Source organism: Mirounga leonina, unplaced genomic scaffold (genome assembly GCF_011800145.1).
Source record: "Mirounga leonina isolate KUSES-001 unplaced genomic scaffold, KU_Mleo_1.0 Mir_197, whole genome shotgun sequence".
Taxonomy (NCBI): domain Eukaryota; kingdom Metazoa; phylum Chordata; class Mammalia; order Carnivora; family Phocidae; genus Mirounga; species Mirounga leonina.
This window is the reverse complement of record NW_023270494.1, coordinates 4962066-4981786: the sequence shown is the minus strand read 5'-3', so window position 1 is coordinate 4981786 and position 19721 is coordinate 4962066. Positions and strand designations below refer to the sequence as shown.

The window sequence follows — 19721 nt, the reverse complement described above, 5'->3', positions numbered from 1 at the left end:
GATCTGTCCCCTAGAAACAGAGCACCCCACCCAGCGATGTAGGTGCAGGGACGCTGAGCGGGGCCTTGGCTGCAACTCCAGACACCTGTGCAGCCGGAGGGCGGAAGGGCGTCAAATAGACCAGGGGTGTAGTTTGCGGTCATGTTACACAGCTGTTAAGAGCAGTTAGGCAACTCTGTGTGCTGATGAGGAATACATCCAGGATACATGAAGCGAAAAAGAGCAAGGTGCATGTTTAACGTAACTCCATTTACCTACGTTTAAAGAGAACATCCATGTATTTGCCGGTGGATCCACAAACACATTCTGGAAGTGCATGTGTGGGGTGACCCTGCGTGGGAGGGTAGTGGAGAGAAGTGGGACAGACACTTGCTTTTCATCGCATACCATGTGCGTGTATTACTTTTACTGCTTACAGAAAACACAGTCTAAACTTTTTCTAAAATTAGCCTAAAGGGGGGTGCCTGGGTGGTTCAGTCAGGTGAAGCATCTGCCTTCAGCTCAGGTCGTGATCCCAGGGTCCTGGGATCGAGTCCCACATCGGGCTCCCTGCTCAGTGAGGAGTCTGCTTCTCCCTCTGCACCCTCCCGCCTTGTGCTCTCTCTTCCTCTCTCTCTCAAATAAATAAAATCTTTAAACAAAATTAGCCTAAAGGTGACAGGAGGATCTTGACAGGGAAGGATGAGGAAAGGAATTGCTGGTGGGAAGAACAAGAACAAAGATACAGGAGCGAGGGGCCCCTGGTTATAGCTGGGCGGGGGGGGGTCTGGCATCCCAGGACGTGCCGGGAGGCTGACAGGCAACAAGTGTGGGGAGGCAGGAGGTATATGCTGGAAGCTCTGCTAGGTCAGGAGAGGTGCTTTTATTTCTCTGTAAGCAGTGGGGAGTTTTTAAATTGGAACATTGCATCTAATATTTTACTCTTTGAAAATTGCTTTCATAGACATGGTTACATTTTTAATCTTGACAGCAATCCTGCAGGGTAGGCAAACCAAGCGTTACAGATGAGGAAACAGGCTTTGTGGAATAAAGACCACACACTCAAGAGTTTTAAAATGAGAACACTTTGTCCCTTGTAAGCACTGATTTGCGGGAAGGCTGGGGAAGGGAGCAAACAGCCACCAGCTCCCCGACACATGAGAATAATATAGGCTTTCTTTCGTGTCTGAGCAATCCTGAGACCCCCTCGTGACATTCAGATCAAGAAGGTGAGACATTGTGACCCCCAGACGAAAAGGGCAAGGGGACCCTGAAGTCATAAGTTGGCGAACTCGGAAAGGTTCTGATGATACACCTTTGAAGGAAGTCCCTGTGTTTGTCCAGGGGAGTAAAATACTAGGGGTCTCTTTGTTAGCTGAGATTCAAAGAAATGTAGAACACGTAATGAAGCTCTATTGAATGACGAGATGCTGACTTTCTTGTCAAGGTTCAGAGAGGTTTAGGGCTGTGCCCAGGGCCACACAGCCGGTAGAGAGCCGAGCTGTGTACGGTGCCAAGGCCCATGTTCTTTCCAGCCACCCTGGACCATACCTGTATTTCAGAAGGGTCATTCTGGCTGTGCTTAGGGCAGACAGGTTTGGCAAAGGTAGCAAGGCTAGCGAAGAGGCTACTGCAAAGGTCCAGGTCAGGGCGCCTGGGTGGCTCAGTCGTTAAGCATCTGCCTTCGGTTCAGGTCATGATCCCAGGGTCCTGGGATCGAGTCCCACATCGGGCTCCCTGCTCGGCAGGAAGCCTGCTTCTCCTTCTCCCACTCCCCCTGCTCTCGCTATCTCTCTCTGTGTCAAATAAATAAATAAAATCTTAAAAAAAAAAAAAAAAGGTCCAGGTCAAAGGGATGGGGAAAGAGGCTGGGGGACCTGAGCGGAGAAGAGGATCAGAAAGGCATCCCCTCTACCCAGAATTTGGCTAACCCAGGACCTCAGATGTCCTCTCCATTTACGTTCTGGGCTTATCTCCCCACCCACGGGCTCTAGGGGGGCAAAGTCAAGAAAGAGAGCTTGGGCGGGGTGAAGTTGAGGGATTTTTCCGAGAAGGGAGCCAGTATCTCGCGGGGCCCTGGCCGTTAGTATTGATGGTGCAAAGTCGCCACCTAGTGGTGATGAGGGGTGCTGCACCAAGGAGCCCCACGTGGTCTAGGGAACCTGGAGAAGGCATGATTCATCTTTACTCCCTCCACCTGCTTTCTCACCAGAAAACCTGGCAGCCCCACCTAAATACAGACAGGCATTAAGGCCACAGGCTCGCTCTTCAGAGGGCTTATCGGCGTTAGTAAGCTGCAAAAGCCTATGTAACTTCTCTCTGCCATCCTGCCCTCCTTTCAGAAGGTCATGCCCAGGAAGGGGCACCAGTGACCCTCTTTCTATTCGGGTGCACCAGGTACTTTAAGAGCTGCCTGCCACCCAGGTGAAACGCTGGGGCGTCCAGTGTCCAGAGGCTGATGTGCTCAGACTCCTGGGGCCCCGAGATGCTTTTCAGCTCTGTCTCTTCGGGGTGCTGTCTCCTCCCCCCTGGTGACCTTGAAATCTCTGCCTCTCTCCCAGCAGTCTGGTCCTTGCACGTGCTGTTCTCAATCCTTTATCAGCCCTCCTCTGAGGCATCCTAGTCTCATCCCAGACTTGGTCATTTTGACTGGCCTTTGGGAACGGACTTTGAATGTTATTCCAGAGCCCACATTACCTTCCATATCCTGGCTGGGCTCATCCTGCAGACCCCAGATCGCTGCTGCATCTTCCCTCCCTCACCTTGGAAGCTGCAGTCACCCTGGGAGGGCCGTGGGGTGGGGGGACACTGGCTTTGGTGACAGATACTCCAGTATACCCACTAACTAGCTGTTTGATGACTTACATTAGGCAATTTAGCTAACCTTGAGGAGCTGAGGCCCCCCTAGGAAGACTCCCCCCCCCTTAGGAGCCCCACCCAGAAGCCATAAACAAAAAGATTGACGGATCTGATGACATAAAAGCTGTAGACTTCTGTGCCATAACAGACGCCCTTGATAAAGTGAGAAGCCACGCAATGGGAGAAAGTACTTCCGGTGGTTGTAACTGATAAAGGATCAATATCTAGAAACTAAAAAAGAGGTCCTACACATCAATTTTAAAATTACAAATAAGAGGGGCACCTGGCTGGCTCAGTCAGGGGAGCGAGCGACTCTTGATCTCAGGTTATGAGTTCGAGCCCCATATTTGGTGTAGAGATTACTTAAAAAAAAAAATTTTTTTTTTTTTTTTAAGATCCGAGGACCCTGGGATCATGACCTGAGCCAAAGGCAGATGCTTAACGGACTGAGCCACCAGGCGCCCCTAAAAATAAAATCTTTTTAAAAATTACAACATAAGAGGAATATTGGATAAAGAATAAGAACAGGTAATTCAAAGAATAAGTGAAAATTGTCAGTGAATATACCCGATGCCCAAGCCCACTAATAATTGGGGGGAAAGGCAAATTATAAGTATGATGACCCCTAGCGTCCAGATCTCAGTGTCTAAATAGAAGGCACCACCAAAGGAATCAGGGCTCCCCTGAGAAACGGCGGGCTGAGGGTCTGGGGCAGGAGAAAGTGCCTGGGGAGCCTGAGATATCTTGTTTGTGGCAGAGAGCAAGGAAGCCTTCAAAGATTAATGGCATCATGCAAGAAGGACCCAGGAACCAGCTGGAAGGGACTCCCACTGGCCAAACTGAAACAATCTGAGCATCAAAAAGAAAAATGATTGTAGGGGTGCCTGGGTGGTTGGGCATCCGACTCTTCATTTTGGCTAAGGTCATGATCTTGGGGTTGTGGGATTGAGCCCCGAGTCTGACTCCAAGCTTAGTGGGGAGTCTGCTGGAAATTCTCTCTCCCTCTCCCTCTGCCCCTTCCTCTGCTCATGCTCTCTCTCTCTCTCAACTAAAAAAATAAATCTTTAAAAATAAAAGAAAAACTATCGTAGATGATTGAAATACACGGAAATCGTGAAAAGTTGTGTGTTCCTAAGAAACTTCAGCAGAAGAAATCAGAGAAACTCTTGGGACCCCCCAGTGGGGCATTTATTAAACCAATATCTTACTTTGAAAACTGGTGTTGGGGCGCCTGACTGGCTCAGTCTGTAGAACGTGTGACTCTTGGTCTCGGGGTTGTGAGTTCAAGCACCACGCTGGGTGGAGAGATGACTTAAAAAAAAAAAGTGAATCAAGGGAAAATCTCAAGCATCTATCCATCTATCTTTTCAGTAGCAACAGTGTTTGAAAGTAACCAAATAGCCCCACTTTGGGGGAAGGAAAGCTCTGCTTTACAGAAAAGTATCAGCTGCCCTAGCAAGTCCCCCCAGCCTTAGCTGCTTAAAACAACACACACTATTATCTCACAGTTTCTGTGGCTCAGGAGCCCAGGTGTGGCTCAGCTGGGTTCTTTGGCTCAGGGTATCTTGTGAGGCTATCATCCAGGTGTTAGCGGGGCCTGTGGGCATCTCAAGCCTGGCTAGGGGATGATCCACTTCCAAGCTCATTGGTGGGTTCGGTCCCCCAGTGGCTATTGTCCAGAGGCTGTTGTCCAGAGGCAGGGCCAGCTTCATGGGCACGTGACCTGGACAGCAGCAGAGAGCCCTGTGCTCAGAAGGGCTCTTTTTATTTTATTTTATTTTTTAATTTTTAAGTCATCTCTACACCTGGCGTGGGACTTGAACTTACAACCCTGAGACCAAGAGTTGTGTGTTCAACCAACAGAGCCAGCCAGGTGCCCCAGAAGGGGTCTGTACCAGATTTAATGCTCTGCTGTCTATTTGTCTAATACTCTTATCTTTGAGCTTGTATTTTGTAAGTGAACCAATGGGACAAGGGAGTGTGTATGTGAGCAGAGGAGATAATGCCATATATGTGTCCGCCGTTATTTCTTAGGACTCCATTTGCATAAATTGTTTCAAGATGCCCCATGAACACCAGGCATTCTCCAAATGCTTTCTGTATATGTCTGAATTTCTTTTTTTTTTAAGATTTTATTTATTTATTTGAGAGACAGAGAGAGAGAGAACAAGCGGGGAGGGAGGGAGAGGGAGAAGCAGATTCCCCTGCTGAGCAGGGAGCCCGATGTGGGGCTCGATGTGGGGCTCGATCCCAGGACCCTGGGATCATGACCTGAGCTGAAGGCAGACACTTAACGACTGAGCCACCCAGGCGCCCCCAGCAAGAGTCTCCTGATGCGAGTCTGAAATGGTGGCCCCTCCCTCTGTTTTGAGAAATGCAAAAGCTGTTGTTTTTCTTCTCTTTTCTTTTTAAGATTTTGTTTATTTATATGGGAGAGAGCACGATTGAGGGGCAGAAGGAGAAGGAGAAGCAGGCTTCCCACCTAGCAGGGAGCCTGACTTGGGGCTCAGTCCCAGGACCCTGGGATCATGGTCTGAACCAAAGGCAGATGCTTAACTGACTGAGACACCCAGGTGCCCCACAAAAGCTCTTCGGAGGAGCTTTGCTCCCTCAGGCTCCCAAAGTCTTTTCCATGACCAAGGGGATGTAGAAGTAAATGCACAGTCTGGATCCCACCGCTCCTCCCGAGCTTGGAACACCTGGGCCCCCACCATCAGCCCAGATCTTGGTTCAGGAATGAGAAACAGAACATTAGGTCTGTGGACACATTGTCTCTCTGAAGCTCTGTGGGGCCGTCCCACCTCTCCCAACAGTCTCAGATCCCAGATCCCTTCTTGACTTCATTAACTTCCCCTGTTATTAGCTACTCCTTTTATAGGGCCTTCTAGACCCCAGAGGGCTATTGGGACCTGGCAGCCGTTGGAAGGTCTGCACTGGGGCCGACAAGACTGGAGAAAGCATTGCCTGGTGCTGGGTGGAGACAGACTATGAAAGCAGGAGAGTGGCTAGGAGGCCAGGCCAGGGGTGATGTTTTTTTTTTTTTCCTGCTCTGGGTGCTTCACTCTGCATCTCTCTGCTAATGATGGGAGTTGGGGTGGGGGGGCGGTGCTCAGACTTTGGGGTCAGCCTGGGGTTCCTGCTTTGCCCTGTGACTGTGGGCGAGTTGTTAACTGCATCCAGTTATAAAATGGGTCATGAAATGAGGTTATGAGGTGCATTTCTGAGGGTGTTGGAGGAAAATAGGTGAGGCCTTTCTAGAGGAGCTCTCTCCTGCCCCCAAGACTCTGTCCTCACTGGTCTGAAATTACCCCACTGTTCACACATTCATTACCAAGTTCTTCCTCCCCGCCAGGATGGACAATTCCTGGAGCAGGGCCCGGCCAGACCTGCAGGGCCCCGCAAGTGTCTGGCTTATAGGAGGAGGAGCAGGTGGGTCCCTGCTTGTTCCCTTGCTCTTTCCTCCCCTTACGGGTGTAGCGGGCTAAGTGGAGGCCTCCAGATTCATGGAGCCCAGGAACCTGCCTTATTGGAGAAACGGCCTTTGCAGATGTTAAAGATCTCGAGATGAGATCATCTTGGGTTTAGGCCGACACACAGAAGGCCGTGTGGCCACAAGCTGAGGGATACCCGGAGCCACCAGAAATGAGTGAGTTTGTAGGTGTTGACAAAGAAGAGCCAACAATCTGGGCACCCCGGGGTGCTTTATCTCTCGTCTGTTTTTTAATAGAGCATTTATTAACTTTTTCCACCTGGCTCAGAATATGGGAGGATATCTGCATAAATAGGTATGGGGGTTCACATTTTTCCTTTGTGCCTCAGGATACGTCTTTTAAAGCGAGGGAGGAAGGTGGGCCCACAGGTAAGGGAAGGAGGAAGGGAAGGTCGCCGCCTCCCAGTGAGGGTCCCGCCCAGCGGCCAGCAGGGGGCGCTGTGGGGCTGCGTGGCCAGGACCGCTTGGTGGGGAAGGAGATGCAGCCTGGGCAACCCCCCTTCCTGTCACCCCATCACTCACAGCCCGAGCAAGCCAGGGGGAGCTGGCCCAGTTGCTTAGCTCTTAAGCGACAAGGCTATCCCTGAGTGTAGAGCACAAAAGCCCAGACCTGGCTCCCCTACCCAGGGGACAGCCTACTGGGGACACCTGGGCCCTGCCCAGCTGGCCATGGTTGGACTTGTCCCTCCCCCACCCCACCCCTACGCAGCAGCATCTCTAGCCCAGGTCTAGGGTGAGTCGCTAATTGCCCGTGTCCCATGTCAAGGGGGTGGGGAGAGGAGATAAACTTTCTCAAGGGCCACATTCCTGAATGATTCCAGTTTTGCCTGGTTCAGAGGCTCCTTCCCACTTACGCCAACTGAAGTGAAGGAGGGGAGTCTTTCTTCCCAGAGGCTCTTCCCCACCCTGTGCAGAGAGGCCCCCTTTCCTCTCACAGCTCCTGCAGTCCCCAGCCCTCTGGCTCCGGTTCAGCCTGAGCTCACCAGGGGCCATCAAGCCCAGGATCTCCCTGTCCTTTGCTCTGCTTCCTGCGATTTCCCTCTTTTATTCACTGCCTTCCCCTTTCCTCTCAAGACTGGTCTTGGCCAGCCCACCCTCTCTCCTCCTTCCATTTGCTGCTTCCGATGGTCTGATAGTCAAGTCACCCTGTCCTGAGCATGCCCACGTCCCCAGTACTGTGGCTGGTTTACATCCTCCTCCTCCAGGTACCTGCCTTGTGCACTCCTATTTTATTTTATTTTATTTTATTTTATTTTATTTTATTTTATTTTTCACTCCTATTTTAAATCAGAGGTGACCACGCAGCTCAGAAAGGCTAAGTGACTTGCCCAAAGTCACACAGCATTAGGAGGCAGTCTGGCTCCAGAGTGCAGCACCCTGCCCGGCAGCACCGCCTCCCTGGAAAGGCCTTGCCCATTGCTGCCCTCTCCACCCCACACTTCTGCCTCATTCACACAGCTCACTCTTGGCCCCATGCACTGGTCTTGCTTTCTATGAGTGGTATTCATTTATTCTTTGGACTTCTATTGAGCACCTCTGCTGTGCCAGGCCCAGAAGATGAAGGTGTAGCCTGCATTCGAGGAGTTCACGGTCTGGGAGACAAGACTTCCTGAACGTCAGCTGAATCTTCACTTGATCTTAGCCAAAAGGCCGAGAAGTGATACATCAGCTGAATCTTCCCAGGCAGCCAGGAGCCCTCCCAAGGGCGGCTGGAGGCTGCTTCCTGCTTCTCCTGCAGCCCACCCAGGGGCGATGACCTCTTGGTCCCTCCTTGGGGAGTTGCTGCTCTGGCGGTTGCCTCCATCATGCGTGGGGCGGGACAGGCCGGCCTGAGGCTGTGGGGTGCGGGATCCAGGGCTTGGGAAGGGGGTCTGGGAGCTGAGAGCTCAGAGAAGGTGCTAGAGGTTTCCAATGGTATAAGCAGAGTTCCTTTCTCAAACACCCTCGGCCGGCACTTCTGGGAACTTTGTTCCCTGCACACACACACCCCCCCCCCCCCCCCCGTGGGATGCGCAGTGCTCACCTCGGGCAGGTGGGGGCCCAATCCTTGGCTCTCTCCCAGGGAGGAGATTTCCAGAACAAAAGATTAAAAGCCCCTCGACTTTTTAAAAACAAGCACAGACACCCTTCCTGGCCCTCCACAGCCCCGCTTCCAGTCTCCAGCCCGTGCTTCTGATTACACGGTTCGGGGCGTCCACCCCGGGTGTGAGCCCCAACTCCGCAGACCCACGGCTGAGGCACAGGGGAGGGGGCCCTTGGGTGGTTCTCAAGAAAAGGCCCGAGCCCCGAGCTGAGGAGCGGAGGCAGAGGCGAGTGGCAGTGGGCAGGAAAAGACAGAATGAGCGGCGCAGACGCGGGAAGAGGGAGTCTGTTTAATGACACGGCTGGGTCTGGTTACAAACATCAGAAACTACAAAAGGACAGGCAGTTACACGCATGGCTGCATGAGGATGGGACAGGAGGGGACACGGCACAGAAGCCACAGTAACCAGACATCCTTGCGGATGGCACACGTGACCGAGGGGCACACACGGGGGGGTTCCCCAGCAACTCTGACCCCGATGGGTGGACAGGACCGACCGGCAGCCAGCAGCCAGGGGGCAGGGAGGGAAGGCCCTCGGCCCGCAGAGCTGCAGGATGGGACGGAGGCATCTGGCCTGTCATCACCGACAGCAGCGTGGAGCCCCACTCCCGCTGGGCTCCTAGCAGCAAAGGCAGATGGGGCTGGCATTCGAGGTTTCTGCACCAGGGCCCCTCCCCCGGTGGGGGGTCCTCCTGTCCCATACTGCTGGCCCCTCGGTCTGCCCTTGCCCATGCTGGAGCAAGTCAGGGAGCCACATCCTTTCTGGGGCGGGGGGAGAGGGGGAAAGCCAAATCCTTTTTACCTAGAAGTGGAAAGCAGGAATGTGCGGAGCTGGTTGGAGAAAGGGCTGGACTCTGCTGGCCAGCCGGATCACCCCCGCCCTGCCCACCCAGGCCCTTGAGTCACTCCCACCCTGCCCACAGGCGTAGATTCTCTCTGTGCTGAGATGGGACCCCTGTCTCTGCCAGAACACTCTGTCCTCTGCCCAGAAGCATGACCAGGACTCCTCCCTGCCCCACACGCAGATGGGCAAAACCAAGGCTTCATATGTGCCTCTGGGCCCCGTAGATACACAGTATAGATATGTATGTATATATATATATTTTATATAGAGATTGTATATAGAATATATCTGTATATATGGTAGATGAGTGTGCATGATGCTCTAGATAGGTGATGTGGGGACCTGCATGCTGGTCGGGCAGATAGAAACGGGGCTGCCTTATTCCCGGAGAGACTCAGACCTGCCCCGGACCCCTGTCAGCTGCTCAGCTAGGTCTCTGACAGAAAGTAGAAAAGCTAAGAAGAGTGGGCCCAGCTCTTCAAGGAGGAAGCGTTCCCCCACCCCCACAGGCCGCTGAGCTGGGGTCCGCATCCCCACAGCCAGCGCCACCTCCCGGCGGCTCCAGTGGGGACTGTGGCCACAACAGAGGCTGCCTCTTTCCGGGAAGATGAGTCAGGGATTCCTCCAGCTTCCTTGGCACCCAGGAATGGAGGGCCAAGGAGGGTCTTCAGAACTCGGCCTTCTGCTCAAGGTGCTGCCTGGGAGGGGGAGGGAAGAGGGGGTCCTATGGCCCCGAAGAGGGCAGCGTGGCCGGTGGGCTGTGGACGAGATAGGAGATGGAGATAAGAGGTTACAGGGGGCACGGAGGGGGGCCAGGGAACAAGGGGGTCAGGGGAGAGGGGTCAGGGGACGACGGCAAGGCAGGACACGATCTGCCAGGACAGCCAGCCTGCTGCAGCCCGAAGCAACCCACCAGACCCAAGTTCTGGCCCCCTTTGGCCAGAAACTTGCTGCGTGACCTCAGACAAATCAGGTGGCCCACCTGAACCCCAGATCTTTCTCTCCAACATGTGAATAACGTCTGCCGTGCTTACCTCTATGAGAACGGAGTAACATCAACTGTGTGAACACATTTCACAAACCACAAAGAACCTTTCAAACATCAGCTCTTCTCCTGTTAATTCTGAGACCCGTGTCCTCTCTGGTTGGCCTGTCTGGGTACCTTTCTTGCGACCCATAGGCATTCTCTGCACACGCAGCCCCTTTACACTCACCACCATGCCCCCCAACCTCCTGACTCCCCCACCCACCACAAAAAATGCACACACACCCTTAAGCAGAGACAGTTCAATAAACAGTGGCATCTGGCCCACTACTGCTTCCCTGATAAGAGAAGCTGGACCGAGGCCTTCTAGAACTCTGCTCTGTAACTCCCTCCCACCATCTGAACCCATTTGGACCTTAGCAGTAGGTTGGGTCTGTAGGCCCCACGCCCAAGGAGACACGCCTTCTCGGGGCCCATACCCGTGCCCTCAGGAGACCGGGGTGGGGGGGTGAAAGTGCAAAGGGACGAGGGGACAATCCCCACGACTTCACGGCTGGTGGGTGTGGGGGGAGACCCAAATTTGAGGTGCCCAGGCCCAGATGGATGCAGGGCTCCAGCCAGTCCCCACAATAGCCCATCCATTCACTCCATGAGGAGCAGAAATGGGCAGCCTGAGATTCTGGTGGTTTCTTAATGTTTGGGATTTGGTGAGATGTAAGTCCCACGGGTCTAGCTGGGGCAAGACAGGGGAGGGGACAGGGCTTCGTGTCGGGAAACGCCGTCCATGTGTTTCTGATTCACTGGGACTCACACTGGCCAGCTCTCTCCTTCTCCCTCTCCAGTCCCTCTAGGCCCCTGTAAAAAAGCCCTTTTCTCTAGAAGCAGGAAGTCTTGTCTCCTGGCTGTAAACAAACTCATCTCTGGCAGCCGGAGCTGAGCCGGCCTGGGGAGAGGCGTGGGAGGGCAAGCCCCTTCCCCCCACAGACCCTCCCTGGCCCCTCTGTCTGCTTCCGGCTGCTCTCCGGGCTCTACCAGCCCCTCCTCTGGCAGGTAAAGATCTTCTGCCGGCTTCCCGTCCCCCCCGCCCCAGCCCCCGGGGATCTGGGGCAGGCCAGGGCCCAGCTGTGCACATCTGGAGTCGCTGCCTGGCTGTAGCCAGAAGTTCCTGAGGTTTCTACTCTCCTGGGGTGGTGCCGCCGTGGGGGAAGGGAGCTGGAGCAAGCTGGGGCCGGTGTGGTCAGCAGCAGGAAGGTCAGGAGGCCTGGCCTCCCAAGGTCGCTCTCAGGGGACCTCCTCCAGAGCTGGGCCTGGAGGCCTTGCGAGCAGGAGGTCCCGGCAGGCTCCGTGGGCCAGCTTGGAGCCCAGGGAGGAGACGCGCCTTTTCCATGGGAAACTGCTGGGAATGTTTCTCTACAACGCGTGTCCTGGGCCGCTGGCTGACCCCTGCTTCCCATTCCCGCCTACGCTCTTCTCCCTCCTTCCTACTCCAGCTCTGCCTCCGCCCCACCATTGAGCTCCCAGAGCTGCCTGCCCCTTGGGGGCCCAGGCAGGCCGGAGTGTTCCCAGCCACCATGTCTGGGGGCCAGCCCTCCCCTCCTGCCCCGAGTCAGCTGGAGTCACTGAGGCTGGCCACCCTCCTCAAGCCCATCTCCCCGGCCCTCACCCCAGAACTGGGAACCTGGCCTCCAGGGTCAGCCTAGAAGTAAACACCGCTGACGGTGTGCATGGTGGTGATACCCACGCAGGCCCCTCGTGGGCTTGGGCACGTGCGTCTGTGGGCACACATCCTCGTGATTCTCCTGGCTCCAGCCCTATCGAGGCAGAGGCAGGACGGAGCACTGGTCAGCATGAGCTGAAAAACAGCCCCATGTGATTGGTACCCAGGGAGGAAGTGGTCGGACTTAGCCTGGCCTGCCTCTGGGCCCGATGAGCTAGCCTTCCCGCCGGGAACCTTTTAGAGCTGCCCTGGGCGGCCTTGATCTTGGGGGTCTCTGAGTGCTCTCTTGTCCTAGAGGAGGAGAATTTGTTCAGGGCTCACTGCTCCGACCAGCCCGTAGTAGGGGCCGAGCCCTTTCCCATCATGCCTGTTCTTAAATGTGTCAGACCCCAGACCCAGCGTCCCGGAAGTGTTCCTGCCCCAGCAGTCAGCTCCTGTGCCCAGGAGAGATGGGAGATCAGGGGGCAGGGGAGGACACGGCAGGGAGGCTGCCCGGCCCACCCTCAACCCTCCTCACGTGGTGGCGTTGGGGACCTGCTGTACCCAGCCCACTTCCTTGTAGGCAGCGGTCACGTGGCTGTAGATGAGGCCACGCAGCTTGGCCCAGGCTCTCTGCGTCTCCGGTGGGAAGTCATTGGCAAATTCCTCGGCGATCACCTCCAGAATCACCCCAGAGAGGATCTGGGAGCAAAGGGAGGAGGGGAAAGTAAATGCCTGGGTGCCCTGCACCCCCCCCAAGCCCCCAGGAACCCCAGCACCCCTTCTATCCAGAGTTTGGCCAAGGGGATCATTGACGACATGACAGCCTGGCAGCTTGGGAGCCAGGCACCTTTGAGACCCGATCCTGCCGCCCCTCCCTGTCACAGCCACGCTGGGGGAAGAGGCTGGGCTGTCCAGTGGTCACCGGCTGTTGCCCCAGGAGCTCCCAGAGCAGAGCAGGTGGGGTGGTGCACTGGCCACGCCCACCCAGCCACGTACCTTGAAGTACATGGGCTCCACCTTGTGCTTGAGGGCGTGGGCTTTGCCCACAAGGGCGAGCACAGAGGATACCTTCTCGGGGTCGTGCAGGTTTTCCACCACGGTGTTGAGGGCCCCCATGACCCGGCAGGCGTGTTTCCGCAGCTGGGGGCTCTTCTCCATCTCCAGGGGCTCGGTCATGTGCTTGAACTGGCTGAAGTACTGCTTGGCCGACGGGAAGTTCACAAAGAACCTGGTGGGAGGGGGGGTGAGCGCTGAAGTAGGGGCTGCCATGGCCCCACCCCGAGGTGGCCAGGATGATGGGCGTGCGGGGTAGGAGGGGCAGGACCCGAAAGTGTTTTCACCACCTTGTGCAGCTGTCCCTCAGATGCAGACCCTCCCTCTGGCCGAGCTGGTGTACGTGCACCTCCCCCAACCCCCCCCCCCCCAGGTCCTGGCCATTTCCATCCGCCAGACTTGCATACTGTCAGCTCTGTCCCCCAAGCCTCTGTCTTTCTTGCTCTGGCCTCCTTTCCAAACCCGACACACCCTTCAAGGCTGGCTCCAGTCCCAGCAGAGAGGGTAAGAGTTCTAGTTCTGGAATCTCGGGCCAGCGTGACCTTGGGCAAGTGACTTTACTTTTCCGAGGCTCAGTGTCCTCCTCCATGCAATGGGCATCGTTGTTCCTGGTTTGCTATGAGGATGAACTGAGAAACCACGGGTGGAGTCCTCAGCACAGTGTGAACGCGGGGTGCTCAGTAAATGCCAGCCTTTATTGAGATCAAGTTAGAGCTCTCTTTGCAGACAAAGTAAAGCCCGAGTGACCTAGCTCAGGTCACCCAGTCCACGGAGGGAAGAAATGCGACTCAGTCCTCCTGCCAGCTCGTCTGTTCCCTCCTCACGACCTGCTTTCCTCCTCAGCCTGTAGCACATATTGATTGGCTAATTTAATTAGAGCTACGGACTAGTCTTACCCTCCTAGTGTGGTTCCGTCATTACTTTACATCTGCACATCATGCTTCTCCAAGAAGCCTTGGCACATCCTGTGGCAGATCCCACGTCTTTTTAGCTCTCTCCCTGCCTCTCCAGTTTACCTGAGATTGTCTAATTCCCCCCCGCCCCAAATATCACTTTTGTTAGGTCACTCTTGTGCTCAAGAACATTCAGTGAAAAAAAACAAAAACAAAAACAAAAAAACACTCAGTGGCTCCCCATTGCCTACCGGACAAAGTCAAAATCCTTAACCTGGGATTCCAGGCTTCCAACAAACTGTCCCAACCCAGCCACCTTCCTCCAGCCCCCTCCAGCTGCTGGTAAAGCACTCCTTGGGCCGGCCAGCCTTTCCACACTGTAGGTGGGATGTCTTCCTCACTCTTTCTCACATTGGACTGGCCTCCCCCAAGTGCCCAGGCTTGCCCGGGGTGACTGTTTTCCCCTTAAGGCCATTAGGGTTTCTCCCGACACCTTCTACGGCTTCTTCCCTTTCTGCCTGTTGGACTGGGTCCCACAACCCAAGGGCAGGGCCTGTGGCTCTCACACACCCTCTGACCCATCACCTCAGTCGAGGGCCCTGTGGTCTGCAGGATGACGCTGACGACCTCTGCATCCCCTCTCCCAGCCAGAGCTGGACGTTGGGGGAGGTACACGCGGAGACTCGATCGGAACTTCTGAACGTGTATGGAATGTCTTGGGACAACCTGTTTTGTCCGGTGGTGTCACAACTCTGAAGTGTCCCCTTTTGTGATCAGAGAAAGCTGATAATCTGCCAAATCAGCCCTTTGGCCAGAGAGCTGGAACAGATGCAGAAAGAGCATCTGGCTGGGGCCATCTCTTCAGGGGACAAAGCTGCTTGCTGGCAGGGGGAGTGACCAGGACACGGTCCATGTGGAGACCAAGGGTGACCTTGGGCAAACCACTTCACAACCTCTTTTCTGCACAAGTGTGAGAGGAGTTCCTCCCGCCCGATACTTCACAGATATACTGGTGAGGACAAATGAGGCAATGAGTCTGAAAAGACAGTGGATTTTTCTGGAGAGGCACAGCATGAAGGACAAATGTGAAGAACCCAATCTGGACTTAAATGAGTATCTTAGGCTTTGGGCATTTCACATTGCCCTAAAAATAATGATCGCTGTTTGCCTGGTGCGTTGTCACGTGCAAAACATCTCCACCTGTTCTTTAATTTAATTGCCACCACCAAGCAGGCATTATATTCATTTTACTGATGAGGAGCTAACAGGGCAGACTTACTGAGCACTTACTAGATTGTTTCATTAATCCTGCAATAGCCTCCTGACATTGGCACTGTTTTTATCCCCATGTTCTGCTGTAGGAATCGATGCCCCAGGTTGCCCAGCAAAGTGGGTGGCAGGGCCAGGAAGGAGAGACTCTACCCACCCCATCCTGCCTCGGAGAGACTGCTATGCCAGGGAGACAGGGGCCTGGGACCCAGTGAGCCTCCTGCCCCAACACCCCGGGGCCAGGTGATGGCCCTGAGGAGTGACGGTCCCAGGGAGCCCCACTGCTGCACCAGGGGAGTCTGGGGCCGCATGCTCTGCTCCTTCATCCTGGCCTCTATCCCCGGCCCCTCCGCAGGCACTCTCTCGACCCTCCCAGTCCAGGCCTGTGCTGTCTGCCGGGGAGAAACCTCAGCAGCCAGCCTTGGGGAGTTTCTCAGCTCCCAGAGGCATCTGGGCTTCCAGCAGAGCCTGAAATAGGCTCGTCTGAGTGCAAGGAGGGGAAGGCGGCAGAGTTACAACCGGGAGGGGAGGCTTCCCAGAGCATGGGTGTTCCCTCTCAGTTGGAGTGCAGGTGTGGGGTCTGGCTCAGACCCAAAGACAGCTTCTCCACCACCGCCACCACCTTCCTGGCTGCGAACTCCTGGGGGGGGGGTGGGGAGTAGAGCACGGGGGTGCGGCTGGCTTTAGTCCAGCAGGGAGGGAGGACCCGAGAGCAATGGGCCGGAGGACTAGTGTCTCAGGCTCTCACTGGGGCCTGTCCCTGTGGATATGTGTGAAATTGGGGAGGGGGGTGTGACAGAACTGAGGTGCACGGGATCTGGGGAGGGGCCTTTGGGACACCCGACAAGCTTATTGATCTTGCCCTTTCCTCCCTTTAACCAAGCCTCCCCCACCTGGCAGGTCAGGGGGCAGGGAGCAGGAAGAGACCCAGGAGGGGCAGGCTGGTGGGGCCTGGGTCTGGCAGGGAGTTGCTGAGCCAGCGTTGGGCTCCCATCAACACAGAGGTGGGTCAGGTGGAGTGTGGCCTGGGCTGACCAGCAGGCTAGATCTAACTGCTATCTCAGGCCTTCTCAGATTAATTGTGGACCTTCACTGAGCACTGAGCACATTGGTAAATGCCCCCCCACCCCGCCCCACCCACCCAAACCCAGCCTCCCTAAGATTCAGGAATGGGGAATTGCAGGGGCACAGAGAGAAAGATCTTGTCAGAATATTAGACTCTCAAGAAAGAGCCCTGGCCATAGTGTTCAGTTCCTTCCTCTGCACCCCCATTCCCCGGGGAGGCTGGGTGGTACCCCAGGAGCTGCACCTTGGACACGTCCCCTCCACGTCCTCCCTGGCAAATGGCAGGGTGTCGGGACAGCAAATCTCCAAGGCCCTAAGGACTCCACCTCCTTTCCTCTTGGTGACCCATGTGCACACTGGGGTGCATCCTAAGGCCTGGTGGGCTCGCGTGTGGCGACACACACAGCGAAGAGCCGCCCTCCGGGGCAGCGGTCTGGCACATCTGTGACTCCACTACCCACCGTGTGCTTGTGTGGGTGCTCCCACGTGTAGGTCTGTGTCTCAGAATGTCTGATGGCTTTGGGATCTGAAACCCCCTTGTAGCCTCCCCACCATCGCCCCCCCCACCCCGTTTCTGGGTCTCAGGGCTGCCCAAAGAGATGCCTTCCTCAGGAATTCTCCTCCAACTCAAGAGTGCCTCTTGCTCTTCTTCCTCCAAAATTTGTTTCCAAGTTGGAATCAGGGCATATCAATATGGAGCTGGGTAGGTCCCAGGCTTAGGGGAGGCAGAAGGCAGAGAGAGTCAGGGAGACAGAGGAGCCAGGACTGGGAGACAGGCATGCATTTCAACTCTCCCTTCCACAAACAAGGGCTTACCCCATCTCCAAAGAATAAGGCTGCCCTGCTCTGTCCCAGATCTGGCCGTTTCCCTCTGCCTCGGACAGAGGGTTGAGCGTGAATGTGGGTCTGGGGCCCCAGGGACCAGCATGTGTGGGAAGAGAGCATCATTCCGTGGCTGTAGTCTGTTACTAGCTTGTGTGGGGTGGGGACATTAACTATAGAGCAACGGTATGTGTCCACCAGTGTGTGGTGTGCAAATAAGTGTTACTTTGGGGGCTTGTGGTACCTGAGTAACCCCTGAGCCCAAGACACATGGCCTTTCCTCCTCAAGTGGTCATTCCAGGGTGGGGTCCTGACTCCTGACACTTCTTCCTTTCCCTCCTCAGCTCAGCAGGCACGGTACCCTAGGGACCCTTCACTTCTCCACTCACCTGTGCCTCACCTGGGAGCTCCCTGTCCGCCCACCCCCTAGGAGCAGGAAGGGGCCAGCTGGGAAAGCCGGACCCTAGTGTCCTACTCCTTCTGACCTCTATTCTCTGGCTCTTTGCTCTGTCCTTCCAAGAGGCTTTGAACACAGAAAGGGGCTGAGCTGGAGAGGGGTCTGCTCCTCTTTGTCCCTCTTCTCGGCTGAGCCTCAGTCTTCCTGCCTCTAAAATGGGGAGTCCCCAGCTGAACCACACAAATCGAAATGTGTGTCTGTGGGAGCTGGGTTGGGTGGTTGGGGTCGCTGGTGAAGAAGGCATGCCTGGCCCAGCCAGGAGTTCTGAGGCCCGGGAGAGGAGAGGGACCGAGGTGTCCTCCTTCTGCGTCTGGCTCTTAGTTCCTAGCCCCACGCCCAGAGCCAGGACCGGCTCAGCCAGGGCTTCGCCCGCCCCAAGGCGCCCCACACTGCCTGCACCCGGGCAGGCCCGGCCCCAATTTCAGCTGGAGAGGTGGCGCCGGAGCTCGGACCCGGGCCGATCCCGCCCCTGCCCGGAGCCGCTGCCGCCCTCCCTCCCCCGGCCTCGGCCGGGCCGGAGTGACACCTACCTCACCAGGATGGCCACCCCCACGTCCTCGCAGTTGGCATAGAGCCGGGCCCACGTAGCCTGCACCGCCTTCCTCTCCGCCTCGGACAGCTCCTCGCTCCGCTCCCTGCGCTCAATCTCCATCTCGCCCGGCACTTTCTCCATGAGCAGCTCCAAGCCCAGCCCGGCTTCGCTCGGCGGCGGCGGGGCGCGGGGCGCGGGGCGCGGGGCGCGGGGAGCCGGGGCCGGCTGCGTGCGCGGCGGGCGGGCTGGCGAGTGAGGGGTAGAGCGCGCCGGAGGGAGGGAGCGTGTCTGTGCGCGCCGGGTGTGTGTGTGTCTGTGTGTGTGTGTGTGCAGGGTATATGTGCGGGGGGCGGGGGACCGCGAGCGGGGGGCGGGGATGTGGTCTGCTGGAAAAATGTTTAAAAAAATAAAGCCGCCCCAAACCCCCAACCCCGCGTCGGTGAGCCAATTCCGGCAAGGTGAAGGCTGGGCGGGGCGGGGGGGGGGGCGACGCGGCTGGCGCCCGCGAGGCCACCACGGACCTTGACCGCCGGGCGGGGCTGGGGCGTAGGTGTGGTGGGAGTGCTGGGGGGGCTTCGGGGGGAGGGGACGGTCACGCGGCGCCGGGCTGTGCCGGCCGCGCAGGAGTGCGCCCCGGGCGGGCGCGGGTCGGGGGGCACGGTGTCCCGGCTCACGCTGCGGGCGGTGTCGGGCCGTGCGCGTGTGTGCACCCTTCACGCGGCGGGGAACTGAGTCAAAGTCAAACACTCCCAGGCGTTTGCGGCGTGGCCGCCCGCCCGAGGGGGCGGACGCAGCCCCTCCGGCGGCGCGGGGGTCCCAGCGGAGCTCACGCTCACTCCGGGCTTCTCCCTAGCCAGCCACTGGGGGCCGCGGCGCCACTCCCAGAGCTCCCGACCCCAGGCTCCGGAGGGTTTAGGACTGGGGTCGCTTCCCTGCTCCAATTCCGTATTGGAATCCCCCGCTGCGGGGATGGGGGACGGCTGTCGAACTTCAGCGCGGGAGGCCTGCGGTCCCCTTTCCTTCCGGCCAGCAACCCCCCCGCCCCCCCGTACGTGCACATGGCCTCGGGAAAAAAAAGTCCCTGGGTGGCTTATTAATGACACACACAAGCAAAAAACAGGCGCTACCCCGAATTCCGGCCCTGGTGGAGGAAAGTCCACAAGAAAGGCAGCCGGCCGGGCAAGGAGGTACTGGGGGGAAGGTTCAAGAAATCTTGGGGAGGCCCAGGCCCTGGAGACATCTCAGCTGCCAAGGCTGAGACTAGGCAGCGGTTCTGCGAATGGAGGAGACAAATCCTTGTGCTGGTGGTCCTGCTCTGTGAGCTCTAAGCGCCACAGGACCGGAGGTGGGGGCTGGACCTCAGAGCCAGAGGGTCCCCACCCTGCAAGTAACTGTTCAGACCTGGGATGGCCGGGTCCCACCTCTGACTCCCAGCCCCAGCCCGAGTTCCCCCTAAAGCGCGCTCCCTGGTGACCCCACCCTTCTCAAGACTTTGGGTCCCACTGTGAGTATTAGAAGAGGTTGGCTCTCCTCTTCAGCTTTGGTTTAGGTATGTTGAAAATCATATTTCAAAGTAGAGAGCCCAGCTGGAGCCCCAGCTCTGGCCCTCCTTGGAGCTCAGGGTTCAGGTACCTCCCTGGAATCCTGGGCAGGAGCCTCTTTGACGTTGCCTCCATCTCCTTTGAGGGAAG

At 56.6% G+C, this 19721-nt stretch overlaps 1 protein-coding gene across 1 annotated transcript; it reads right to left on the bottom strand.

Moving 5' to 3' along the window:
• Positions 1 to 8684: 8684 nt before the first annotated feature.
• CYGB (cytoglobin) lies at positions 8685 to 18285 on the bottom strand. The gene is made up of 4 exons (XM_035025933.1): positions 18029 to 18285; positions 12936 to 13167; positions 12475 to 12638; positions 8685 to 10013 (listed from the first exon to the last, which is right to left on the bottom strand). The coding sequence occupies exons 1-4, from the start codon at positions 18169 to 18171 to the stop codon at positions 9980 to 9982; spliced, it is 573 nt and encodes a 190-aa protein (XP_034881824.1). The 5' UTR covers positions 18172 to 18285; the 3' UTR covers positions 8685 to 9979.
• Positions 18286 to 19721: the final 1436 nt, after the last annotated feature.